The 25,623-nt window shown below is 44.5% G+C and overlaps 1 protein-coding gene across 1 annotated transcript in view; it reads right to left on the bottom strand.

Annotated features, from left to right (window-relative positions):
* Positions 1–24,887, bottom strand: part of MSH5 (MUTS-homolog 5) — a 498,728-nt gene extending 473,841 nt beyond the window's left edge. The window contains exons 1-7 of the mRNA XM_087383476.1: positions 24,842–24,887; positions 24,389–24,535; positions 23,713–23,744; positions 1,700–1,794; positions 1,425–1,505; positions 1,236–1,311; positions 918–981 (exon numbers count right to left, since the gene is read on the bottom strand). Of these exons, the coding sequence (XP_087239602.1) occupies positions 918–981; positions 1,236–1,311; positions 1,425–1,505; positions 1,700–1,794; positions 23,713–23,744; positions 24,389–24,430 (390 nt within the window). The 5' untranslated portion in view covers positions 24,431–24,535; positions 24,842–24,887. The remainder of the gene's footprint in view (positions 1–917; positions 982–1,235; positions 1,312–1,424; positions 1,506–1,699; positions 1,795–23,712; positions 23,745–24,388; positions 24,536–24,841) is intronic.
* Between the last annotated feature and the right edge of the window lie 736 nt (positions 24,888–25,623).

The following is a 25,623-nucleotide window of genomic DNA, read 5'->3' as shown; positions in this document are numbered from 1 at the left end:
CGCTGCTGTGATAGAAGTAAGAAATCATGAGAATATGGGCAATGGGAGAACAGATGAGGTATAGAAGCCTACAAGGATAGACATCGTTGACAAGTGGCAAGAGCAATATGACGACGTGCCAAGATCTGTCCAAATGGAAGAATCTTAAGCAAGACTCACCATAGGCAAAACTTTTGCGAAGGGGAAGTTTGACAAAATTTCCGCCACCACCGAAGTTCGAGTCATAGACCAGATGTGGTTGGCATTTCTAGCGCATGCACGCACGCATGCGCACACACACACACGTACATAAGGAAAAGAAGAAAAACTTTCCAAAAGAAAAGTTCTGAGGACATAAAACACAAAAGCCATGTATTGGAAACTCAAGTTGATAGGGGGTCAAGAATGTGTACAAATATGAAAAAGTTCCAGCTTAAGCAATTATAAAACCAGAAGAGTTTTAAAAGCTTTTCTTGATTCGAGTTAGAAGGTGGTCACATCATAGATCCCTCTTGTATTGGTTAGACCATTTAAATTATTCTTGGCTCATAGATCAAAGGGAAGGAAGTTTTCCAGTGGCTCATAGCAAGCTCAGGATATTTTTTTCAACGGGTTTGGATTCTTTGTGTTGTAATGTTGAGTTTAACCTCTAAGAGTTTGATGCTGTTTAAGGTTGAGACATTGCTGGCTAGATTGATGCAATAGTATATGACATCTCTCAACTTGTACAACAGAAAATTCAAATGGAAAATATGAAGCGTCTATATAAGGACCCACATTGGGGCAAGAGCACTCCAACCCCAGATCATTTTCTGTCGAACACTCTTGAATGTCATTGAAAATAGGTTGATGCAAAACAGGCCCAGATGATAGCAAACATTCATATGCATGTTAGAAAGGTTCTCTGATCCTAGGAGAAAGGATTTGAATCAACTTACAAGATAGGTTCTTTCTTTGTCACTAAGACCTTGCATCATCCCATGCACCTGAAGGAATGCCAGCCTAAAGAAACATCTTACTTAATTTTGGAAGCACATAATTTCACACTAATTTCAAAGATCGGAAGTTCTCTATTCTGATTTGCTAGTTCCAATACAAGCACAGGGCTACTAAATTTCAAAAATAAAAGGCTGTATGGAAGAGACTCAGATTGAGGAGATGCCAATCAGAATAAATACTCTTCTTGAGGACTGCAAAACAATCCCAATGCTAAACAGCTGCCCCAAAACTCCCCTTGCATGCCCCATAATGCAAACCTGTGCCATGCTTGTTCATAACTGAAGATTGAGCTCTTTACAATTTTCACCACTGGATCTTTATATAACTCTGTTACTGCATAATGCAAATAAAAATTTGATCAACTTTCATCAACATAATTGTGACATGTATCTTTAAGGAATTTGATTTTTTTAGAGGAAAATTTATTTGATCAGGATGGGCTTTACTTCTTATCCTCAGAGCAGCCAAGAAAGTTTCATCCATTTTGGTGCTTGTATAGATCACAACTGGTTGTACCTGCTGCTTCACTACAGAGAGTTTCAAAACAAGAAGTCCTTTTATATTTCTGCATATTGAGTTGGCAGGATGATCTCATAGAATGACTTTGGAAAGCTAAAATTTTGCAACGTTCAATGTCTACATGCCACACATTGAGATTATTTCCTGTCATATAGACGTTTCTAATGACTATAATGATAAATCAACATTTGAAATAACTTACATATCTGAACGCAGGGGAAATCCCCATTCCCTTCCTCCCAGGCTTCTAAAACATAGAGTCTCTGGTAAGCGCACTCATAATATGCTAGTCCAAGCCTGCTTGCATTGCAAAGCAAAACACTGACCTTGAACTCTTAACATACAAAGTTAAAATGCAAAATTTTGGTTGACTCTGGAATAAACATTTCCTTTAAAAAAATTTCAATTGTCAATGCCCATAGCATATTAGAGAATGTAGGATGTTGCGACAGCTTTAGCACAGTTGTTAGGAAGAATGAGAAAACAGAAATAATGAAGGCTGTGGCTATAACTATATAACCTAACAATGCCACCCCATTGACCCAGCAACACCCCTGCTCTCGATGCACTTCCCCTCCCTTTCTCTCCTCCTCCCATTCTTCAATGCCTATTGTGCAGACGTCCAAGGTTTGAGCAACATTGTGTGACCCTCGAGTGCCACTGCTTTCTTCATTTCTTTCTACTGTAATCTGCACCCATGCTATTGCCGTCTTGGACAATCGATACAGTTTTTTGCGACTGTGGCACTTTCCTCCATTCTGCTTCTGCTTTTGCATGACTTCTACCGCTCATATTGCAGTTTCTTAGAGGCTATACCTTCTAGTAGCTGCATTATGGCTTCTACACGTCTGCTGGAAGTTTTTAATTTTATTGTGTTGCAAAGCAGCTTGCTTCACCTCCCAAACAGCTTGCTGGCAGCTGGTTCAAATATGCTGAATGCTGCCACTTGAGATCTCAGTCTGGTGAGTTTCAAGGTGCCCTTCTTGCATTGATGCCTTGTGAGTGTCGCTGGAGGTTATTCTCACGAGCCATTTAGCAGCTGTTTTGCAGTTTTTCTCGTAGTACCACTCAGTGTCTTTTTGCCACTTAATTCTCCACCCTCTCTTTACTGCAGGTATGCTGGTTCTCGGTGGTGTGCAAGTCCATTTTCTTGCCAAAAAAACTTTCAGCACACCATCATGTCTTTGGACCCACCCATGGTGTTATAGGCAATAAAGGCTTCTGCTCTCCAACCACAAGAGTTGAAGCTCTCGGATTGCAGGTGGAAGTTCTCTTTCATATGCTACCTCTCACTGCTATAGAGCAGGTCTTGTACACCAGAGCTAGTTATGTCAAGCTCCTTTTCTTCCAGGGGTATAATTCTGTTATATCTTTCCTTGCCGGGCCTTCGATTGAGGTTTGTTCCTTTGTCGGTTCAAATCAAACAATTCTTTTTGTTGAAGCAAGTGTTTCTCCATAAGAAGTTGCGATACATGTTTTTCCAGGCTCTATTTTCCTTAAATTGAGAAGCTCATAACACCCCTTCTACCAAAAAAGGGATAAAAAATATTTTTTTGCTTCAACTTACATTGACCGAGCTTTTGAAAACCAATGGTTGGTGCATGCACAAGTATTTTTCCTAAGTTAGTGTAGTATGGTAGAGTTCACAAAATGATATGTATGAGTTGTTTGTTCCAACTGTTCCACCCACTTGAACTCAAATAAGGTCCTTTATCCAGGAGAGAAATCCAATGAACCAATCTTAATCTAACTCTGTTCAGTTGTGCTGAAAGAATGCCCCCTAGTTTCTATATACAAATGCAATGGATCATCTCTCAAAGTAGAGCTCCCTTTGCAGGAACTTTGGTCCGGAACTTAAAGACATCATATACCTACACTTGACTTATACATTTGTCAACTTTGATGTTTGAGTTTGGCAAATTATCATAAATAAATAAATATTAAATTTCACTCCAAAAAAGTGTACTTCTGTTAAGTATGGCCAAAATACATATAGTCAGGATAGAATCCTATGAAAACCCTTGTACAAAAACATGAAGAAAATAAATGAGGTTGTCGCAACCAATTTGCAGAGTGGAACTGCTGCAAAGCCCCTGTCGGCAAATATGTGAAAAAGAAAGCATGATCCCACTCTCTCCTAAGTGTGAGGAGAGGCCATGAGGGTGTGTATAATATCCTGCTGAGAAGGTGAGTGGAAGCCAAACGTTTGGGTCCCATCTAAGGCCCCTGAGCATCAGGATCTCCAACTCTTCCATATAGGAAGATGCCAAGTCCATAGGAGGAGACTGATGTCTGTGCAAAAAAATAAACATTGCATCTACACTAAAGAGCTGAGGGACATCTCTGGATTTGAGAACAACCCTGTCTCAATCTGCTCCCTAATAGAAGATATGGGAACGTGATAGTGTGAGCAAGGCCACAGATCCCGAACTGATGTAAGAAGTGCCTCTCATCATCCTACCGAATAAGTGTGGAATGCCTTAACAATCCTGGCGCCTCTCTGGAACCCCAAATGCAATCTCTTAAGGCCGTGAAGCATTATGGGCTGGAATCTGCATTAAAGGTCTATCTCTGAGTGTTCAACCAAGAGTCCACCATGTTGGAAGGGCTAGAAGAACATGGGGATTTGTCTCTCATCCGTGTGGCGCTGATTATGCGAGAAAGCAAAGGGAGGAAAAACACTATCTGTCAACCAAGGTAAATTTTAAGGATTAATATTCACCCAATGGCGAGTCTAGAAGCATCTCCAAGTTGGAAGGGCTAATATTTAGAGCTTCAAATTTGATAGATTGGCCCAAAAATTGACATAACTTCCTCATATGAGGTCCGAATTTAGCCCTCCAAGTACTCAAATCGATCGGCATAAGTCATCTAGAGCCATCTATAGGTTAGAATTCTCAAACTCTGGCTTATATAAAAACTTGTATATGAACTTTAACTAAAACCAGTTGAAGCCTTGAAAAAGGTAGCATGGGATAATATTTGTAACTCTACCCTAGGAGAGATTCGTCTAATGACCTATACATCCATAACTCTATAGGAACAAGATTCACCCAATGACCTACACTTCCATAACCTACTATCAACCAGCTCATTTTCCAAGAACCCATCTCATTGCCTAGGGAGTTGAAATAGGGGCCAATAGCTAGGGTGGGGACCTCTACATCCAATAAATACCTCGCTTTGTGAAAACATAGAAGACATTTGCAGGCTGAAACTTGCAAAACTCGCGCCCGCCTCTTAGCGGTCGTTCAAGATCCAGTGGATGCAAAGTTAAAACCCCAAAAAGGATGGGAGGGGCTACTAACTGCTCAAATGGAATCCCCTTTCCGAGGTTGCAGAATCAGGATTAACATCTCCAAAGCAATGGGGTAAACCATCCAAGACATCAAGATAGTTCCAAGCCCCTAGCCTCCAAAGCTCCCTTGGGAGGGGCTGTCTTGGGCGAGGCTCCGGTCCTAGTGATTGTGAGAACAAGAGGGCTGATTGTGCTGACTCTGTAGAAGCCGAGTCCTAGACATGTGAGGGGCCACACTAGGACCATGATGGGAAAGTTGTGCTCTGGCCAGGTGGCCTAGGCACGAAGGGGCGCTGAAAAACTGGAGAGGATGGGTGGGAGGAGGGAGTAGAAGAGACTGCGGTACGGGGGAGAACTATGGGTGCACAGGGAAGAGGGGGGGAGGGAGAAGGGGATAGTCAAAGGATGGGTGATAAAGGTGATGGATTAACTGCGCTGTGGCAACAACGAGGGGGTGGATGCAGAGAGGAGGGGGGGGAAGATAGTTTGCAGAGAGAGAAGGTGGTGGTGAAGTGGCTGGAGGGGGGCCAAAGGGAGGTGAGGATCTGGAGGCGGCTCAAGAGAATTGGGTGGATGGGGGCAGTGGAAGGACCAGGAATGGGAACCTTTCCTGTGACCTGGCCCTAGAAAGCCGACTAAGGACTCTATGGTGCTATCTCAGTTGGAACTGGATTTCCTTTGGTATGCAAGCTTTCCTTTTGTACAGAAAGCCCCTTCAATCTCTTTTCTAGTTGTGTGAATTCTGCCCTCCAAGTTGATCTAGTACTCTGCAAGTCCTTTTGGACACTAGATGATAGAATTCAGTTCATGTGAGTATTGAGGGTGATTTTCTATCAGTAACACTTTCAGTTAGTAATGCTTTTTCAGAATGCCTAGCTCTTGTTCCTCTTCCAATGCTTCATATGTGAAAGCAAAGAAGAAGAAACAAGCACCTAGATATGTCAATAGGAAGGTGACAAAACTTGTGAAGGAAAAGTCACATAAACCATACTATTATTTTGATGCAAAAAGATTAGGATTTTCTGATTTTATGGCTTGCAATATGCACTTGTATGGTTGAGACTCATAGCCATTTGTAAGAGAGTAAACACTACCTAAATACAAAGGTAAGACCCTCTCATGGCCACCTTTAAAATAGACAAGTTCAATGGCCAAGGCTTCCACACTTGGCAAATGAAAATCAAGTTTGTGCTTATGAAGGAGAATTTGTAAGATTTGGTCAAGCTGGGGAATCAATCATCTCAAGAAGGTGAATCCACCACAACCAAAGGTAAAGGGAAGGCAAGTGACTCTACTTCAACTACACTAGCAGATGCTAAAAGGCTAGAGAAAGCTTATGCCATTATTGCATTAGGTTTGGGAGATGATTATGTGCATCATATTTCAGATTTGGAATCCCCTTCTGAGGCCTGGCATAAGTTAGATGTGCTATTTTGTGCTAGCTCTCATACTTCTAAGTTGAATTTAAAAATTAAGTTCTTTGAACTTAAGATGGATGGAGACACTATTGTAGCTCATGTTAACACTATGAGGAGTATTATGACACAATTGGCCTCAATCAACTCTCCAGTCACAGAAGATGATGCAATGGATGTGCTCTTGAAGAGTATGCCTCAGGATTTTGACTATGTTGTGACTACTTTGAAGAATCTTTCCCAACCAACACTAGAGGGCATCATCAGTGCTCTATAAGAAGAAGAGAGAGAAAACTTCAAGAAAGGTAGAAGATTAAACTCAAGCACTTGCAGTAAAGTTTTCATGAAAGGGCAAGTACAAAGCATGCAAGCATTGTGGAAAGACCAATCATCTTGAAAAATATTGCTATAAGATCAATCCTTGCAGTTATTATGGCAAAAACAATCTCTGAGAAGTTTTGAATGAAAAGAAGAAAGGCATAGCAAATCTTGTTGAAGAAAGAACTCCATCAGCAAATGAAGTAACAAACTTTGTGGTAGAAGAAAATAAAGATTTTATCTTTTATGGTTCAATATCTTTGAACTTTTATCATCACTTGGTCATGTAGTCAATTTTGAGGTTCTCTACTTGGAGTAGTAGTCTTTGAGTCACCATATGATTTTTTTGCGCAAAAAAGTAGTGCTAGTTATATTACTTGAAAGCGAGAGTACAAGAAGGCCTAAAGGCCAGCGGGCTGCAATCACAAAATGGATACAGCCCGAGGAGCCAAAATGCTAATTACAAGCCTCTCAGGGCATAAGCATCGGAAAGTGGACAAACAGCCACGGTGGGGGGGCGTAATGCCACTGAAGACTCTGAGTGGAGTGCTGGAAGAACAACTCCCGGTGGTCCCAGTCACGAAGGAAGCGCCGTCTCTTTTCCTTCCCTGCCCGGGACTCCCCCTGAATCTGATCCCACTGACCCTTGAGCGTATGAACGATCGTGCTCCAAATGTCTACTAGGGTCTGGGTAGCAGAAGACGTCTGATCTCCTACGGTCTGCGCGCATCTGGAAGTCCAGATATGCCAGCCTGCAATGCTCCCTATGATCTCCCAAATTGGGTGCCGAGTCATCGCTCCTGCATCTGTCTCTGTCAGATGCCAAGGGAAGCTGTCCATGTATGCCCAAGTGGCCTGCGTGATGAAGAAGACGGGATCCTGTCTAGAGAACTCATAAGCCAAGTGATGTCCCATCTCAGTGCTGCACCAGCAAACGGCTCCCCAAGTGATCGGTCCTAGCTCGGGTGCAGCCCTCGCTAAGATCCCCATGACTCCCTTCCAAACTGTCTGCGCATGCGAGCAGCTCCAAAGGCAATGTTTCAGGGACGACTCCTCATGAAAACACATCTGGCAGTGCCCCTCCTGCCCCATCTGCCTCAGCCTGGGAAGTGCCTTTTACAAGCTTAATGGGGCCTTTTTTTGCCGGTGCATGCTTTAAATTCTTTGTATTCAACTGAAAAGAGAAATCAAAAGGTCCAATTTTTATTGTAATGACATTCTTGATGCATTTCCTCAGAATCTCCCTCCAGAGAGATCATAGGGTAGAGTTAGTGCTAGGAGCTACTCCTATTTGAAAATCTATACTCTTTAACATCAAACCATTGTGGCTTATGGAGAATTGAACCCCAAGCATAGCCAAAAATGACCAGCCTACCAAGAAGCCATCCTTTATAAAAGTGTTAGTGATGACGATGAAAAATCATCTAATGAAAATAGATCCCATCTGCATTCTAAGTAAAATGTAATGAAAATGATGCTCAAAACGTTCAAATAACTATATAACATCTCAAACTTAGTAGCATTTTTGAAAGTTCTATCGCAGGCCCAAAGTATCCTACAAATTGAATAAAACAAAAGAGGAGGAAGTAGAGTGGCAGTTGTTGGAGTACCTTGGGAAAGGGAAGATTTGGCTTATGTGAAAAACCACCAAGAAGCTTCTCCCTCTCACCTCCTCACCTCCTCAACAGGAGATTGCTATATGTATGAGGTTCATTGTGTGTTGCAGTTCGTTGCTGCATTTCCATGTGTGAATGTCTCCATGTCTTGAAAGCATTGTAGCAAGTGACTAGCATTTTCAACAAGGCCCCCACTTCAGTTTTCTTTCATGGAATCATAACCATCTTGTTAGGCCTGTGAATCCCCACCTTGAGTAGTCACCTTACAAAAGTCACACACACAGCTACGCATAGGTATTGGAAGCCCTTGAGGGATGTAAGGAAAAGCAGTCAAAAGCTGCCAAATGTCACCATCACGAACTGCTGGGTGTGAGGGTCCCAATCCCTGCCCCATAGTCACGCAAGCCTCCCCACTATCCCAAACGAGTCGGGGGATAGTGAGGAGGGGAGACACCACCTGAATATATCCAAGGTTCCATGAATGTATATGGGACTACTCAAGCCACCCAATGCCAAGTGTCGTATGCACGCAAGGAGCCTTTCAAGCACACTCAATTTCCTTGCCACACAAGGGATTTGGGCCAGAAAGACTACATATTCCAACAAGGGATCCCTTGTAAGCCTCAAATTGAGAGGAGATCCCTTGCAAGGTGTAAAAGGAAGTCCTAGAAGTTCCTAGGTAAGGGAAATCCTGCAAACCCACGCTTCTGGAGAAGAATTAAATTTACTTGTAGTACATGGGGAGCCGCCACATGAGAGCAATCAAGAAGGCCACCGCTGCAGTAACATCAAGTTAAGTCGCACTTCAAAGTCGCCATCACAGATCCCGACAATCTGCCACCACACAGTCCACAACCACCATGTGTTGCACACGTGATGGCCACGCCAAGATCACGCACGGTCCATCGGGTCAGACTGCTCTGATACCATGTTACCAGCCACTGTATGGCTGCCAAGTGTCACCCGGAGCACCGAGTCCGGGGACCCAATCCCCCACCTCCTAGCCACTCTTCCTCTCCTCCCAAAAATCCCAGGAGGGATGAGAGGATGGTCTTCAAATGAGCCATTATATGCAAGGCCACTAAGGTCACATTTTTGCTTATGGCACCAACGTCGAGCCATGGCTCAGATCTATAAAAAAATCTCTGTAGCTACAAAGCATAGAAATTCCTATGTAGAATGTATATATATGAATGTATATGGGACTACTCAAAACTACATAAACATGAATGTATATGGGACTACTCAAGCACCCCAACGCCAAGTGTTGTACGAGCGTCAAGGAGCCTTTGCCTCAACTTGAGAGGAGATCCCTTGCAAGGTGTGCAAGGAAGACCTACAAAATCCTACTGAAGGGAAATCCTGCAAACCCACGCTTTGCAGAAGAATTAAAGTTACTTTGAGCCATAGCTCCTATCTATTAAAAAAACTATGTGGCTACAAAGAATAGAAAATCCTATGCACATGATCGCCGATAATCTGTGTGAAAGAACATCTACAACAACGCCCACATCCACAACAGCCTTGACAATTAGAACAAATAAGTTCAACAGCTATCTTTCCTACAAAAAAAATCATCCGAAGTCACTATTAGCCTCATTGAAGGTGTTCTGTATATTTTGAGTGGCTATAAGGCATTTTAGCATCGTCATCGAGTACTGGAGGCACATTTTGTGCTTTTTGTATATCCATAAGTAGCCTCACATTAAGGGCTTGTAAAGATACATATTTAATGTATATCTGCCTCATTACTAAGAAACAACTTCTTACATTCGTATACCTGGTTCATTATTTAGTTCATCCTCTATTCTTATAAAGAAGGAAAACATACATTGCCAATTGTATAATGTGGGTCCTTGTTGAGCTATCCTCGTGTAATCATCTCTTCAGGAGTGAGCCCACACAAGTAGGCCACCTAGAGAAGATTTGACCATGGGGTCAAATCTTTTACCATTGAAATATGGTGTCCACATAATCACAAAGCCTAGAGAAGTTTTGAACATGTGGCCAATGTCCTCAGCTTTCTTCCCGCGAGTCCAGACAGTGCGGTTTGCAACGGAGGTAACGACCCTAGGACAGAGTAGGGACAAGGAGGTGCAAGCAGGACCTTCCACTCTACCCCTAGGAAGTGCACTTAACACAAACAAGGAAATGCCACTGAGACATGGTATGGCACAAGACAAGGGGAAGCAGATGATGGAGGAACCATTACACGAGTCAATGGCTGGACCTTCACATTTACGCCCTCGACCTCGAGTGAGCTTTGACCTTTGGACATAAGCTCGGAGGATGAGGTCACCAAAGGCTACTACTCAGCCCGACTCCTTGATTGAAGATCTAATGGAATTCAGGCCTGACATCACCCTGCGACAACTTTGTTTGTTGTCTCCACAGATCAAGCACCAGACCATTGCATTCCTGAGCCGCATGCCAGGGGGTCGACAAAAGCGACCTATTCAAGGAGAACCCACACTAGAAATAGGACCGCTTCATGACGGACTAACACCAAATCACTGCTCAGTGTACGCTCCCCTCACATGTGAACAAAGTCCCACTAATCGTGGATATTACTGGGTTGGAGCTAAAGGACGTCTTCCTCGATGGTGGTGCAGCCATGAACATCATACTGAAAGGTATGCTACAACAACTGGGTTTAAAGTTGACAAGTGACGTCCATTTTCAAGTCCGCATGGCTGATCAACACAGAGTGAAGCCTATGGGAGCAGTCAAAGGTGTTAACATGAAGATGGTGACATTCCTGTCCAACTTTGTTGTCCTAGATATGACCGAGAATGAACAAATGTATCCTCTACTTCTTGGTAGACCATGGTTGTAGTCAGCAAAGGCCATTCAAGATTGGTCAACTGATGAAGTTCGATTGCCCTTATCCACATCCCATGAAACAGATATGGTTACGAGAAAGGCATGGTACCAACCATTAGAACTAGGGGAGGACGATTTTGAAGAGCAAGCTAGAGTAGAAGAGGAGTGTTGGGCTCTTGGGGACTGGCCCATTGGAGGTGACCAAGATGGGAGGAAGGAAGCACAAGCTATGGAGGGTTTTGAAAGCTTGACCTACTTGTCGGATCATGCTGTCCCAGCTGAAGATGAAGCTATTATCTTAGACTGGATGGGAGCCTCGAGATCCTTGTCAGTCCATATGGTGGAAATAGGTTCTCTAGACTGTGACAACCAGCCTCAAAGTGGGCGGGTACAAGAAGCAAGCCCTAATACATCTCCATCACCTATCTAGGTGAAGTCGCTTATCACACGATGCCCTTCGGTCTCTGCAACAACCCTCACATGTATAGGAGAATGGTATCCACAAATATCCAGGGAGGTGGTGAAGAGGTCATCAGAGTAACCAGAGCAAATGAGCAGGATGATCCAATGGTGACACACGACAGGGGTGGCACCAATCCTCATGAGGGCCATTCCACAACCATAGAGGATGAGGACACTGATGGTACTATGAAGACAAGTGATAGGGAAGAAGAGGACATGGAGAGTACCGAATGGGTGGATGAATATTTTGATCAACGAAGCGGTGCATGACCATCGGGTGACTAAGGTTGCCCATAGGCGGATGGTGCAAGAGATGACTCCTCCAAGGACATGGAATACTTTAGTGCATTGTTGCAAGCCTTGTGGAGAATGTAGTAGAACAGGCCTAAATGGGGATTAAGTAGGAGAGTGCCATGTGGTACCTCGAGGAGGCAGGTATGCTACGAGTTTCTGCTGACAGACGAGGACCGTTCACATCTTATGGACAGGCCCTATTAGACCTCGGCAGGATGCATGATCTCATTATTTATAATGGTCTTGATAGATGGCCCGCATCAAGTGGCTTCACAAGCTTTCCACAAGGGGGAGGCCTCAGTGTTGTGGACTACATCATGGGATCCCTTGCCTTCACATCTCGCATCACTGACTTTACCGTCGCACCTCTCCCTCCAGGGGCTGCCTTTAGCATTTCTACCCGCCGTCGCACAGCACTTCCTACCCCGTTGAGTTCTTACTTCACCTACCATGATATACGCTTTGATCGCGATCACTCACCTACTTACTCTAGCCGTCTGTACATACTTCTCGCATACATTGACTTTATACCCCTATTAGAGGATCATGCTGCCCCAGTCACCCGCTCACTACACGAGGCTGCTCTTCATGCCTTCCCCCATACCACCCGCCCACCACCACTTGGGACCGTACCCTGTAATAGTTGGTACGATGATGAGTGTAAGGCTTTACGCCGTCAGCTCAGATTCGAAACCAAAAACAATCTTCCGAGCGAACCAGAGATGCTACACGAGTACCGTCGACTGGTACGCAAGAAAAAACTTGACTCTGTGCGCCGGAACGAGGAGAAGCTACTGAACATTCTGTTCAGTAATAACTCTAAGGACTTTTGGCGGAGATTTCTAGAGAGATGGTCCCCCTCACCACTCACTGACACTCAGGTGTGGTTTGATTATGCACGCACACTCTATGATATTCCAAATCAGCCAGTCCCTAACCTATCACACATGCCATGCCCCACATCCTGCACCCTCTTCACTAGGGGAGGGGCAAAGGATGCCGTAATGAAACTTCATAATGGCCGAGCGAAGGATCATGAGGGGCTATGCATTGAGTTCATTGCATATGGGATTAACCTCCTAGCCCCGATCTTAGCAAAGCTATTCAATGAAGCTGTTTCCTTGGGGTTTCCACACACCTAGACCATTAACACGATCTCACCCATTCACAAGGCAGGGGATCCCATGAGCCCAGAGAACTACAGGACCATTATGATTGGACATGTCATGTCCAAGATTTATGCATCAGTACTTGATTCTGAGGTCAGCAGATTTGCGGAGTGTCCAGGACTTAGAGCAGCAGGACAGGCCGGTATCAGGCAGGATCATGGGACCATGGACCACATTCTCGTGCTCAGATGTATCATCGAGCAGGCGAGAGCACGGAAGCAAATGGTTTATTGTTGCTTTGTGGATTCCGCAAGGCATTTGACACGGCTCCGAGAGCCCGCCTCATACGACGCCTACAGGATTTTGGTTACAACCAGGAGATCATTTGGGCTGTCATGGCACTTTATGAGCGAGTTTCAGGCAAAGTCCGGACAGAGTCCGGACAGGATCTGGATGGACAGACGAGATCATGAGCACTATCGGGTCAAACAAGGGTGTCCATTATCACCTACCTTGTTTGGCCTCTACATTGACGAGCTCAAGACAGTGATGCAGACACAAGGGGGGGTAGGTTGCTCTCTTGCGGGCATGTTGATCCAGATATTGCTTTACACAGATGACGTGGCTCTCTTGTCTTTCTCTGCGAGAGGCTCCAGAGACACCTTGACACACTACAATCCTTTTGTGAGTCTCATGATTTGAAGGTCACCCTAGGTAAAACCAAGGTTATGATCTTCAATACGTCTCGAGCCATCATGCGCCAAGAACAATTCGCATTCGATGGGTCCCCTGTTGAGGTAGTTTCATCATACACTTATCTTGGGGTCATCTTTTCCGGACCCATCTTCACTATGAGACCCGCGATGCATGCACGTCTGAGCAGAGGATATGCTTCATTGGCTAGACTAGAGACGCAGTGCTTCCGCTCTCACTTTCAGGATCCACGGACCAAAGGGTTGCTTTTTGACTCCTTGGTCCGCCCAACAGGGATGTATGGCAGTCCATGCTCGGGACCAGACTTGTCGAATACAGAGTGGGTCAAGGTGGAGCGGCTACAAGTTCTGATGTTATCACGGATGATCCGTGGTAAGCCATCCGTTCCTCACCAGATCATTCGGACGGAGTTTGGGTCACCCCCATTTCAGCTAGATGCTGCATTTCAGGTCAGCACGTATCTGTACCGAGTCAGGGAGTATGGGGATTACACCTCTGGGCATAACAGGATACCATGGCTAGCACTGTCCTCTTCTATGGCACTTGCAGCAGGGGGAGACCAGACGTGCTAGTATGCACGCACAGAGAGATGGTTTGAGGAACTAGGGCTCCACATGGACAGACTACCTCCATTCCAGTATAGCATGGATGCTCCGTTCTCTCCCCTCCTATCACACGAGGTCAACCCGGTTATCCGTGAGGATCTACTACAGCTACACACATTCCAGACTTGGTTGGGCCCGAGTGATATTCCAGTGAAGCTGGGCTTCTACAGAGATCACTTCTTACATATCACAGTGGAGGGTTTCATTGATCCACCAGGATACACGCAGATTCACCTACCCCACTTGTTGAGGATCTCTCTTGGGCAGTTCCCGGTCTCTTCACACAGACTTCGTATCGAGAGCGGCAGAGCAGAGCGGTTACCCAGGGAGAGGCGCATATGCACACTGTGTGACATGCAGGAGGTTGAGACAGAGGAGCATTTCATCTTCAGGTGTCCTGTTTACTATGAGATCCGAGGGCATTTTTACTGCCTCTTCAGAAATAGTTATGGGATTTTGGCCCGTTTCCTCTCCTACCTAGACCAGCGGTGTTTGGCTGGTTTCATTCATGAGGTGCTTAGACACCGCGAGAGGATACTCTGAGCACGGAGACGGGAGCAAACTTCTTCCTCGACTGATACCTCTCAGAGCTCTATCATGGAGTTCTTTCAGCCAGATCACATAGACCCCCACGAGACGAGACCTCGACATGACCGTGACCGGGAGCCTGTGACCCGATAACTCAGACAGAGGGTTGACACACATATCATACTTGGGGACATCCCCTCCTTGTTTAGGGTCGGGAGCCCGACCAACAGGGGTCACAGTGGCCCTGGTTAGACGCAGACCTGTGACCAGGAGACATACTTGAGGGGCTGACAGCGCTCTATTGCTGACCTCATGCCTCCACTACCTCATCCATCCTGATGTCTAGCTGCTAATGATGATGATGACGATGCTGAGATTGATATATAGTCGACTATCGACATGATTATGTTGTACTTAAGACTTAGTACAACCATTTTGCATTTTTTGCATTCTGCATTGGTGTGGATGCTTATTTAGTAGCTCCACTACCACAGCTCATTGTATCAGGTTTTTCACACTCTCATAGACCAATCGGTCTTCCGAAGACTTGAATAAACTTTCTTTCTTTCTTCTTTCTCTATTTTAAGCCAAGCTGCTTTTTGCCTCCCCTTTTGGTTATGAATCAGCCATCGCCCTCCTCCCCCTCTGCTCTAGCCCCTCCTCTTCCTGCTACCTACCTGCGCCATCTCCGATCCTCATTCAGCCCCTTCTTTCTCCTACCCCCTCCTCCCTCCATCGCCCTCTCCCCTCCATCGACCCCCTCCTCCCCTTCATGGACCATCACACCCTCTCCTCACTCCTCCTTCCCTCCATCACCCCCCTTCTCCTCGCCCCCCTCGCATCTCCCTCCTGCCCCTTGCATCTCCTCCCTAGTCCCTCCTACCCACTGCTGCACCATCACACTCCCTGGCGCCTTCACCTCCTCCTACACCATCATCGCGGCCCCTCCTGTGCCACCACCCCCTTTCTCCTCACCCCCCTCCTGCCCTTCATCGCTGCTCCTCCCCTCCTACCCCTCCATCGCTCCTCCTCCCCTCCTCGACCTCCTACCCCTCCATCGCTTCTCCTCTCCCTTCCTTGCCCTTCATCGCTGCTCCTCCCTTCCATCGCTCCTCCTCCCCTCCATCGCCTCCTGCCCCTCCATCGCTCCTCCTCCCCTCCTCGACCTCCTACCCCTCCATCGCTTCTCCTCTCCCTTCCTCGCCCTCCTACACCTCCATCTCCCCTCCTCTCCCCTGCAACCTCCTCCCCTCCATCGCTCCCCTTCCCCCAGGTGCATCTTCTCCTTGCACCCCCTTCCTCCAATGTGCAGCTTCTCCTGCTACTCTCCTTGTCACCCTCTCCTCTTCCCCTTGTGCATCTTATCCTTGTGCCCCTCTTGCCCTTGGCATCTCCTCTCCTCTTCCCCATGTGCTCTTATCCTTGTGCCCCTCTTGCCCTTGGCATCTCCTCACCCCCCTCCTCCCGTACACATCTTCTCCTGCTGCTCCCCTCGCCACCCTCACTTGCTGACCTCCTCCTTCACCATCTTCTTCTTCTGCTCACCTTGCTAATGCCAGAGAGACGTCTCTCCCACCTAACCTATCCCTATTTCTTTTGACTGCTAGCACATCGTGGGATGGGAATAGAATAGAAATACATTTAAATCTGGATGGGACCACTTTTTTCCATTCCCATCCTATTTCTTCACATGTGCTAAGACCTATGATGAGACCTTTGCACCAATAACCAAACACAATCAGATTGATAGTAGCCCTTTCCACTAACAAATCAATAGTAGGCCTCTTTATATTAGATGGATGTTAAAATTACTTTTCTAAATGGTGATGGAAAAGAGGTCTAGTTGGACCAACCATGTGGATTTCACATCAAAGGCAAGCAGAAGAAAATCTATGACTTGCGTAAGGCTTTGTAATGACTTGCAACAAGCACCTCGGTGCTTGTGCTTGGTATTCAAAAATACATGAACGTTTTCAAGCTGATCTGATTCTAACTTGCATATAAAGCATGATGAAAACATGTGAAACTGGCCGAAGAGGACGGCCTTCGACATGAAAGACCCAGGCTTTATGCATTACTATTTGGGAACTGAGGTTTGGAGAGACCAAGATAACACGTTTATACCACAAACAAGTATGTGAATGACATCCTCAAACAATTCAGAATGGGGGATTGCAAGGTGATTACTACACCAATGAATCTATTTGAGAAAGTGTCGAGAGATGAGGTAGTCTAGAGTAGATTGTACCATAAACTGGCAACTTGTGGATAGCCTGATATATTTGAGCATCGCCAGGATGGACTAGTATATCCAATCATTGCAGTATCCCAATATATGGCTGATTTGAAACAAAGGCAGCCAGGAGAATTCTTAGGTATGTCAATGGAACCTTGACTCAATGGGATTGACTATGAAAGAAGAAATGGCCGAACTCCATTAGACAGCTAGCAGAGGCCTAAGCTCGGAGAAAAAGAAGATGAGTATTTGAAAAGAGACAAGTTTTCAGAAGAGCAGCTCCAAATGCTCACCCTTCAATCAATCTAAGAGAATCCTTGCCTTGTAACTTGATGTAGAGGCTAAAAAATCAAAACAGCAGCAACATATGTATGATTTATCACCTCGAGAGAGTAGATACCAGTTATACCAGTTTTATTACAGAGGATCCATCATTCGTGATCTTCCTTCTGTCAAATAATGTGAAAAACGAGCTGAAATCTGAGTGCAGAGAAGTTGCTTTCAAGTATATCCTTCAAACAGTCCCATATACACCTCACTTACAGCCAGTAGAGCGCTAGAATGATCAGAAGACACAAGTATAACAGCTCCATGTGCAAAAACTGAACCATAACTAAGAGGAAAACGAGTAGCAAATGAGTAGAAATCCACATAATTTCAGAAGAACCAGCTGTCTTGTCTTTGACTAGAGCAGCCTGCGGCAGTCTTCTAGCAAGGATACTTCGAATTTCAGGAAATATAGGCTGTTTCTGAGAGTAGAGGCTGGAGATCCTCTTCATCCTTAAGGCTGAAGCAAAACATGGAGCTTCTTCACTAGAAGGTGGGCTAGAAACTACTCCAATGGGACTGGGGCTGAGGCTGCATATGAAGCTTCAGAAATTGTAGATGAGAAAAGGCAGATGTGGCTGCAGAGGTGAGAGGAGAGCCCATGGCCTGATGGAGGTGGGTCCAGCTGCCCCAAAACAGCCCCATGGTCTGGGCTTTTATAGGGACTGTAGCTGGTTGGTCCCACTCCTTGCAGCCCACATCTAGAAGCTAGCAGGGGTGGATGTGGCTGAACCTAGGCTGCCCTGGTATACAGCTAGTGCACAAGTGGATGTAGAATAAAAGAGAGGGAGGATGTTGAATGGTCCGGCTGTGGAGTAGCATGGTAGATTCCTCCTCAAGATTGTAACTCCAAGTATGGGGCTGAACACCTTTCAATCCCTCGACCTCCTACCCTTTGGTGATTCTCAAATGGGAAGGGGTTGTCTCGCCTCCCCTTTGGAAAGTAGCCAAGACAAACCAGCACGCATGTTTTAGAGGTGGAGCAGGCAGGTCAGCGTGACCCAGGATCCCAAGACAGGAAAGAATATGCAAAATCTGCCCTTCAGGGGAGGCAGAAGATGAGCAGCACATGCTTTTGAAATGTCGAGCATATGCACACATCAGAGAAATTCACAGTGGTAACAGGGGTAGTCTGAAAAATCTACTGGAACAGCCAGCCCAAAAGCTTGGAGCTACCTAAATAAGTCTTGGAGCACTACAGGAAAGTCCTCGGTTTGGCACCCAAAATAGCTCAGCAAATACTCACAACCTAGAAAGCTTTGTAGAGATTTTTTCACTAGAAGTAATTGATCACTGTTTTGTCTAAAAGTAGTCACCAGTCTCATAGATCCTGAAGGGCCTCAAGAGGACTTTAATACAATCATATCATATCTCATCTCTCTCTCTCTCTCTCTCTCTCTCTCTCTCACTCACACACACACACACACACACTCTTTTTTTTTTTTGTGAAACCAAGACAATTATATTATGAAACATCCATTTTACATCAGGGCAGTGCTCGAGAAAAGAGCCAATGCCCTATCCATCAGAAACAGTAAAAGAAAAGCTGAATGCAAGAAACATCCAAATCTTCCTCATGTAAGGCATCATATAAGGACTGCCGCAATGAGGCTCGGAAGAACTCATAAGGGTGCTAAAGGGGTGAATTTAGATATGCATGATTTCGCTGTAGCCAAAGGGTCCATAAGGCCCAGTATCTGATCCAATGGAAGAAAAGAGAATACTGTGACAAAGAAGCTGATAATCTGCCAAACATCCAGAAAAACCTGTGTGTGCAGGAAATCTGAGAGAGAAAAAATAGGAGATCTTGTCCAGAAGGTCTCTGGAATATGAACAAAACCACAATAAATGTGGAATACTCTCAGAAGTATGATGACATCTTGGACAAAGAGAAGAGGCAATCCTTCTTTGAGCCAATTTCACTCCCACTGGAAAAATACCAACAATGCATCTCCAGAGAAAGAGTCTCTGCTTCAATGGCATTTTCAACTTCCATATCAATTTCAATTTTCCTTTCCACCAAGCTAAAGACTTATTCAGATGCCAAAGAGAATTAGCATGATGAGCAATCCATGGAGGAGGTAATATCAACAATCGATAAGCCTGTATGGAAGTCAATAGATGCAAAGGCTGAGAGGATAATCTTGGACTTGAAGACTGAAGATGCCAATCTTGAAGCCTGTCTCTTATATCCAATGTGGAATCGGAACCAAAGGGAGTAAGAGATCTGCAATAGCTTTCCATATAGGTCTATGATGCATCCCAAGATTGTATTGTTGGCATGCTGCCGGAAAAGAGAGAATATGCCCATGAGTATCTACCACGTCATCAATGAACCGGATGCCCAACTTCATTAGATTGTAAGCTCTGATTGGTTGTTGTACAGCAAGGAGAGAGTAAAAAACAGCACTCCAATGAAGGCTTTCCATTCAAAGCGAGGAAGCTATAGAAGCAGGATGGGGAGACCATTTAATGCGAGAGAGCACTTTCTTCCAATCCTGAATCAAGGAAGTAGAAAATGGACAACCAGGGATTTTACCTTGAAATTTGCCAAGTACTACTTCCGATGGATCAACTAGCCAATGTCCATAAGCATTTGTGCGCATCTGACCACACAAAATTACCAACATGATAGACCAAGGCTGCTCTTGTTGAAAAAAGGTCTTGAGCATAGTGATCTTTCTTGCCAACACATCAAATTTGATGTTTATGATATTCAAACCACCATGCATTCTTGGTGAGCAAAGCAGGCCCATTTTGAGCAACCTTAAAGCTTTTTTATGAAGCTTAGTTTTCCAAAAAATCTCCATGGCTTGAGACATAAAAGAAGAGAGATCTCGAGATGACCAACGTAATAGAGGAAGGTAAAATTGGACATAAGCTAGAACAATGGACTGGACAATTCAAAGCCGTACATGCAATGGCCAAGTGGAGATCTTCCAATATTCTAATTTGTCCTGAATTTTGTTTAATACCCAAGATATTTGTTGCTTATTTCTGATTTTCCAACCAATGGGATAACCCAAATGTCTTACTATGTTTTCGGGATAAATAATTTGGCCGGGCCATAGGATAGCATGCCAGTCACAATACTTGAGAGGCAAGAGTTTTGATTTCTGAAAATTAATTTTTAGACCAGTTGCCAACCCAAAATAAAAAAGGGTATCCATCAATAGGCGAAGCTCCAGAGGACTGTTCTTTGACATGAAGAATGAATCATTTGCATAAGCCTGTGCAATTAAAGGCCGTGAATCAGAAATCTGAAGCCCCACTAACTGTCCAGTATCAACCAGATGATCCATATAAAGAAGCAAAGGATGTGAAGCAATAGCATAGAACAAAGCATTGAGAGGGCATCCCTATCGAACTGATCATTCCAGAGTCCAAGACTCACACAAATGATTCCCTATAAAGCATTGAGCAGTGGAATCTGAGTAAAGCCAATATATGACATTAACTAGCTTTGGCCCAAAACCAAGTTTAGACATGATTTGAGAGACATAATCCCACTGTACTGTATCAAATTCCTTCGCCACATCCACCTGCATGACCAAAACATCTTGAGCTGAATATTTTGCATATTCCATTGCGATGAGAGTATTGGAGATATTATCATGTATATGCTTATCATGTATATGCCTTCTTGGAACAAAACCATATTGCCTGGGATGAAGTCCATCATGAAGGATATCCTTTATCCGATGTACCAACATTTTAGCAATAAGTTTATATATCATAGGCATCAAAGTGATGGGCCTCCAGTCATCCATTGTCTCACATAGAGGTTTTTTGGGCACAAGCTTAACCACACTTTTTTTTTTGGTGAAACCAGTAACTATATTAATGAAAGAACTCAAAAACAGTCAAAAAACACTTCAAGACTAGTAGCATCCAAGTCCCTCGCAGCATAACTATCATATAAAGATTGCTTGAGGGACATTCTGAAGAAAGCATATGCCTGAGGAAACTGTTGTCCCATCCTAGAATACAATCTCTGTGTTCAAATAGTCCATAGTACCCAGAAACGAGCCCAGGAATTCTCAAAGTGACCTCTCTTATTTGATGCATACTCTGAATGATTTTGGGATAGCTGCTGGACTGCATATTAACTTTCAGAAATCGAATCTTCTAGCATTGAAAGAAGCTGATTGGCATGCACTTCTCTGGCCAGGCCACATTATTTCTTCCCATACTATTGTGAGGCATTTAGGGTATCCCATTGGCTGGAATATTACCCCTCAACAACAGCTCAAAATGGGTGCTTCAAAAGATTAACAAGAAGCTGGAATACTGGCATTTGTCCACTTGGCCTCTACATGTTCGACTTCAGATAGTGCAGTCCATCATTATGGCATATGTGCAATTATATTTGCCTCTTCTTCCCTGGTCTTTTAAGCATTTGGCTTCCTATATGTCCCAGGCTATGGAGATATTTTGGAAAAGCAAATCTCACAAAAAGGCTTTGCGACTACTTCCCATGCAGTCTGTTTGTTCTCCTAAGACTCATGGGGGACTGAATATTCTCAATCTTCAGTTTCATATGTTAGCAAGAAAGAGCACTATGATTACTGATTTTTTTCAGCAAAAACAGCCATGGGCTATTATGTTAGCAGCTATGTGTGGAAACATGATGTCCCATGCATATGGGCATTGGATTACAGATCACTGGGAAGCAGTCATGACCACATTTCAGGGAAAAATTCCTGGTTGTCCTGTTTCTACTGCTTTTAGTCATGATTGGAAGAGAATTCTCTCTTATGCTAAATGGTCAGGTGCTTCTTCCCATCATGGTAATTCTCTTCGCTTGGAAAGCATCCATTGGAGCAAGGTGTTTGAATCACCTCTTGCTTTACAGGCACCTATTAAAGCATATAATCTTATGAGATTGGGCATAAGATTTGTCGGAGATGTTGTGGATCAACATGGTTATGTGCTTTCATTTCCACAAGCTTGCAGGACATTCCCCTTGGGTCTGCATCATAGACCCATTTGGAGAACACTTACAATTATGTTGCAGCCATTTGTTCCTGTTCCTCCACTGTTTGTACAGGACAGATTACTGGACTGGAATCTGACTTCCTTATCTCCCGCTACCTGTTCACTTTCAATGCATAATCTGGCCTCCTCGATGGTCTACAGATTTCTTCTTCCACCGCCATGGATTGATAAGCATGCCAACACTCTTTGGAATTTGGATAGGCCTTTATCTTGGTGGCAATCACAACTCAAGAAAATTTGGAAAGCTAAATTGCCATTGAAACAGAGGCTTTTCCTTTGGAGATGTATAGTGGGAGCTTTTTCCGTTGGGGTGAAATTGGCAGCACGTCGTATTGCTTCCTCTTCTTGCCCCCGTTGCTCTCATCCCCGTGAGACAGTTCCCCATTTGTTATGGTCTTGCCCGCACTCTCGGATATTGATCACTCATGTCTCTCATTTGCTGCGGCTTCGGTTTCCCTCTATCAGATTCGGGAAACTCTTCTAAATGTTTGGATGCTTCTCATCTCAGATGTCTCCCTTCCTCCTTTTCTTTCACAAGCTTAACCACACACACACACACACACACACACAGAGGCTCTTTTGTTCTTTTGCAGACATTGATGCACTTGGCCTACAAGGTGGGCTTGGAGCCACAAACTGCAAGAACACACACTACAGACGTATTGGGCAGGAGCACAAACAACATAAAAATTGAAAGAAAACCAAAATATACACATAAACATGTGTGGGCTAGCACATGCATACAGAAGGTGTCCAAGTTCTCAAGCAGACCCCTGCCAACATGACACATGTAATCTTATACCTTTTCCTGTAGTACTGTCAGCTGGCAGTTTTAAACAAACCTGAAAATAACCTTAGGAGCTAAGGGCAAAATATATATATCTTCAGAAGATAGAATACATATATCTGATAAATTAAGAGGCTGCGATGTCTGTGTGATGTTGTATTCCTGGATCGTATCTGCTGGCTGCCTTTAAAGAATGACTGACAGTGGAAGAGGGCCTACAAAATTGATGGCAGCATATGAAATTCTCTCTACCGTTCTATGCTTGTTACAAGATGGAAATCACTCCTATCTGATGGAGCAAGCTTGCTCTTCTGCAAAGATCAGCTAACGATTCACATTTTCAGGCTGCTCTCTTGCTATTTGGCAATGCTGCAAATAGCACCAAGGCTTGCCTTGTGATCTTTTAAGGTATGTGCGTGTCCCAACCAATTGTATAAACTCCCACACTTTAAAAAGCATGTTCAATATGAACCTGGCCAATCTGTCATCTTGATGCTCTGGTTAGACGTGAGCGGTATCCTGCTTGACTTGGTGAGGCGGAACTTCTAGAGTCCTGCCATGCTTCTGTGTGTGCGTATGGCATGGCATCCATGTCGGGTATCAACGTGAGATAAAACCTATTCGATCTAAAGAATACAATTTGAAGCACATGCATTCACTTGATCAAAGAAAGCGTTGTAAATACCTGTGTCCTTGCAGAATGCATGCCATGTAAACCTGGAAGCACAACCACAATGAATGAGAACCAATTGTTTTTTAACTGCTAATTTCTACAGGCCGCTTTAATCATCGATATGTCCTTCGAACTTTCACGGTTATCTCACTAAGATTTAACTGGGAAGACTGCCTCAGCTCAGCTTGGCTCCAAGACTACAAACACGTGATAAAACTTGTTTCAGGCACTTACACACGTAGCAAGTAAGGCATCAAATTGTGAACGAGGGCAACTGTGCAGCGAGATTGCCCTCGCTCCGCTGTCTGTTTAAGATTGCGCCTTGAACTTTGGAACGCTCTTGTCCTTGGTGCCACATAGTTGTTTCACAAAACCATAATATCATAGGCAGAATTGGCAAATGTGCGAACAAGTAGCGAGATTCGGACTTTTGTTCTTCGCAGTTGTGAGAAAATAGTATTATGAAGCTGCTATAGACCGTAAGCACACAATGGAACCAATAGAAGAACTGCTGTACTGACTGAGTTCTGCGCGAATGTTTAACAACGGCTACAAAGCACTGTCCTCGAACTACTACAGACGATACATGCCGAAACCCCGTTCAGCTCATTGCCGTGAACTCATACATAGTTCGTGAAGAACGGATCGTTTTTTATCGAAACAAAAAATTGGAGCTAGCCCCTTTCACCTGTGAGTCCGCGTCAGATTTTTCAGTTTCAGCATCTTCCATGCTGAAGTTGCACGTTCCTAATCGCGCGACAAGTCGTATAGGATATTATTGGCGCAAGAGCAGCAAGTCGAATTCTAGCAAACCAAAACCTGACAGCCGTCGCAGCTGGCAAAATGCAAACGTAAAGATCAGCAAAGATGGCGAAATTGCAACGAAACTAACGAACTGAATCACCGAATATGCCAAATTGCAACGAAAACAATAGAATGCTGCATGCAGTGTGTGAATAGTGTTCTTCTTCAAGAGAGCTGAGCCTTTTCATTGAACTCTAGCAGCTGACGAGGCTCATCTACGTTCGAGAATGAAAACTACGGCTCTTAAGAGGAATGTGCCAGATCAAATACATCGGCGATTCGTTAGTATACATTTATTTGATAGACAGGAAGGAAGAAAGAGAGAGGAGTGGCGCACAAAAAATAAGGCTTCACCGATTCCGACGGAGAATTGTTTGGCGTGGTGGTGGAGGAGGTTACAGCGATGGTGTTTTGCGGTCACAAGGTGCATTAAAGATATATATCCATTGAGGCTCTATCACCTTTTGGGGCTTCGACGGTGTCAATCGGTAGGATTCACAACCATGGCTCGCATGGGAGCCTTTAATGGCCATTCAAATTTTAACAAAACGCTTTCCTTGTCCGCTAGAAAATTTGATGGGGCGCGCCCGCGTGCCCACCCAAGGTGCGGACATGTGAAAAAGTGGGCCATTGAACCAAGAATCGTTTCATGCTACTTGTAACTCTAAGATGCCTTGCTTCCTTGGAATGTGTGGGCCCTTGGTCTCACTTCACCACATGTATCCTAGTGACCTCTCTCGATCAGGGCTGCTTGTCACGTTGATGTACCAGGGGTTGCTTGGTCACTTCAGTGTACCAAATGCAACTTGGTCACCTTAGATGCAACACAGGTTGCTTGATCACCTCAAACTTACCACAGGTTGCCTCATTACCTCAAATATACCAATGTTACCTAGTCATCTCGCATGTAGCACCCCATTTTTTCCATATTTCCTACTACTTCTCCCCCACTGCTATCATTCATCGTCTTGATGGGGCTAAGGCGAGGATGTGTTTCCAAGGAAGTTGATGTTGAATGAACTTATTGCTTCCTCTTGCCTCTTTTATAGAAAACAATTATAAGAATATGGAAAATAAAAGAAACAAAATTGGTTGGTGCCTTAATGGACCCCATAGTAC

The sequence above is a fragment of the Dipteris shenzhenensis genome, chromosome 13 (genome assembly GCF_047967505.1).
Source record: "Dipteris shenzhenensis isolate YYH24624 ecotype China chromosome 13, Dip_SZ_1.0, whole genome shotgun sequence".
In the NCBI taxonomy this organism is placed as follows: Eukaryota; Viridiplantae; Streptophyta; class Polypodiopsida; order Gleicheniales; family Dipteridaceae; genus Dipteris; species Dipteris shenzhenensis.
This window is presented reverse-complemented; position numbering and strand designations above follow the sequence as displayed.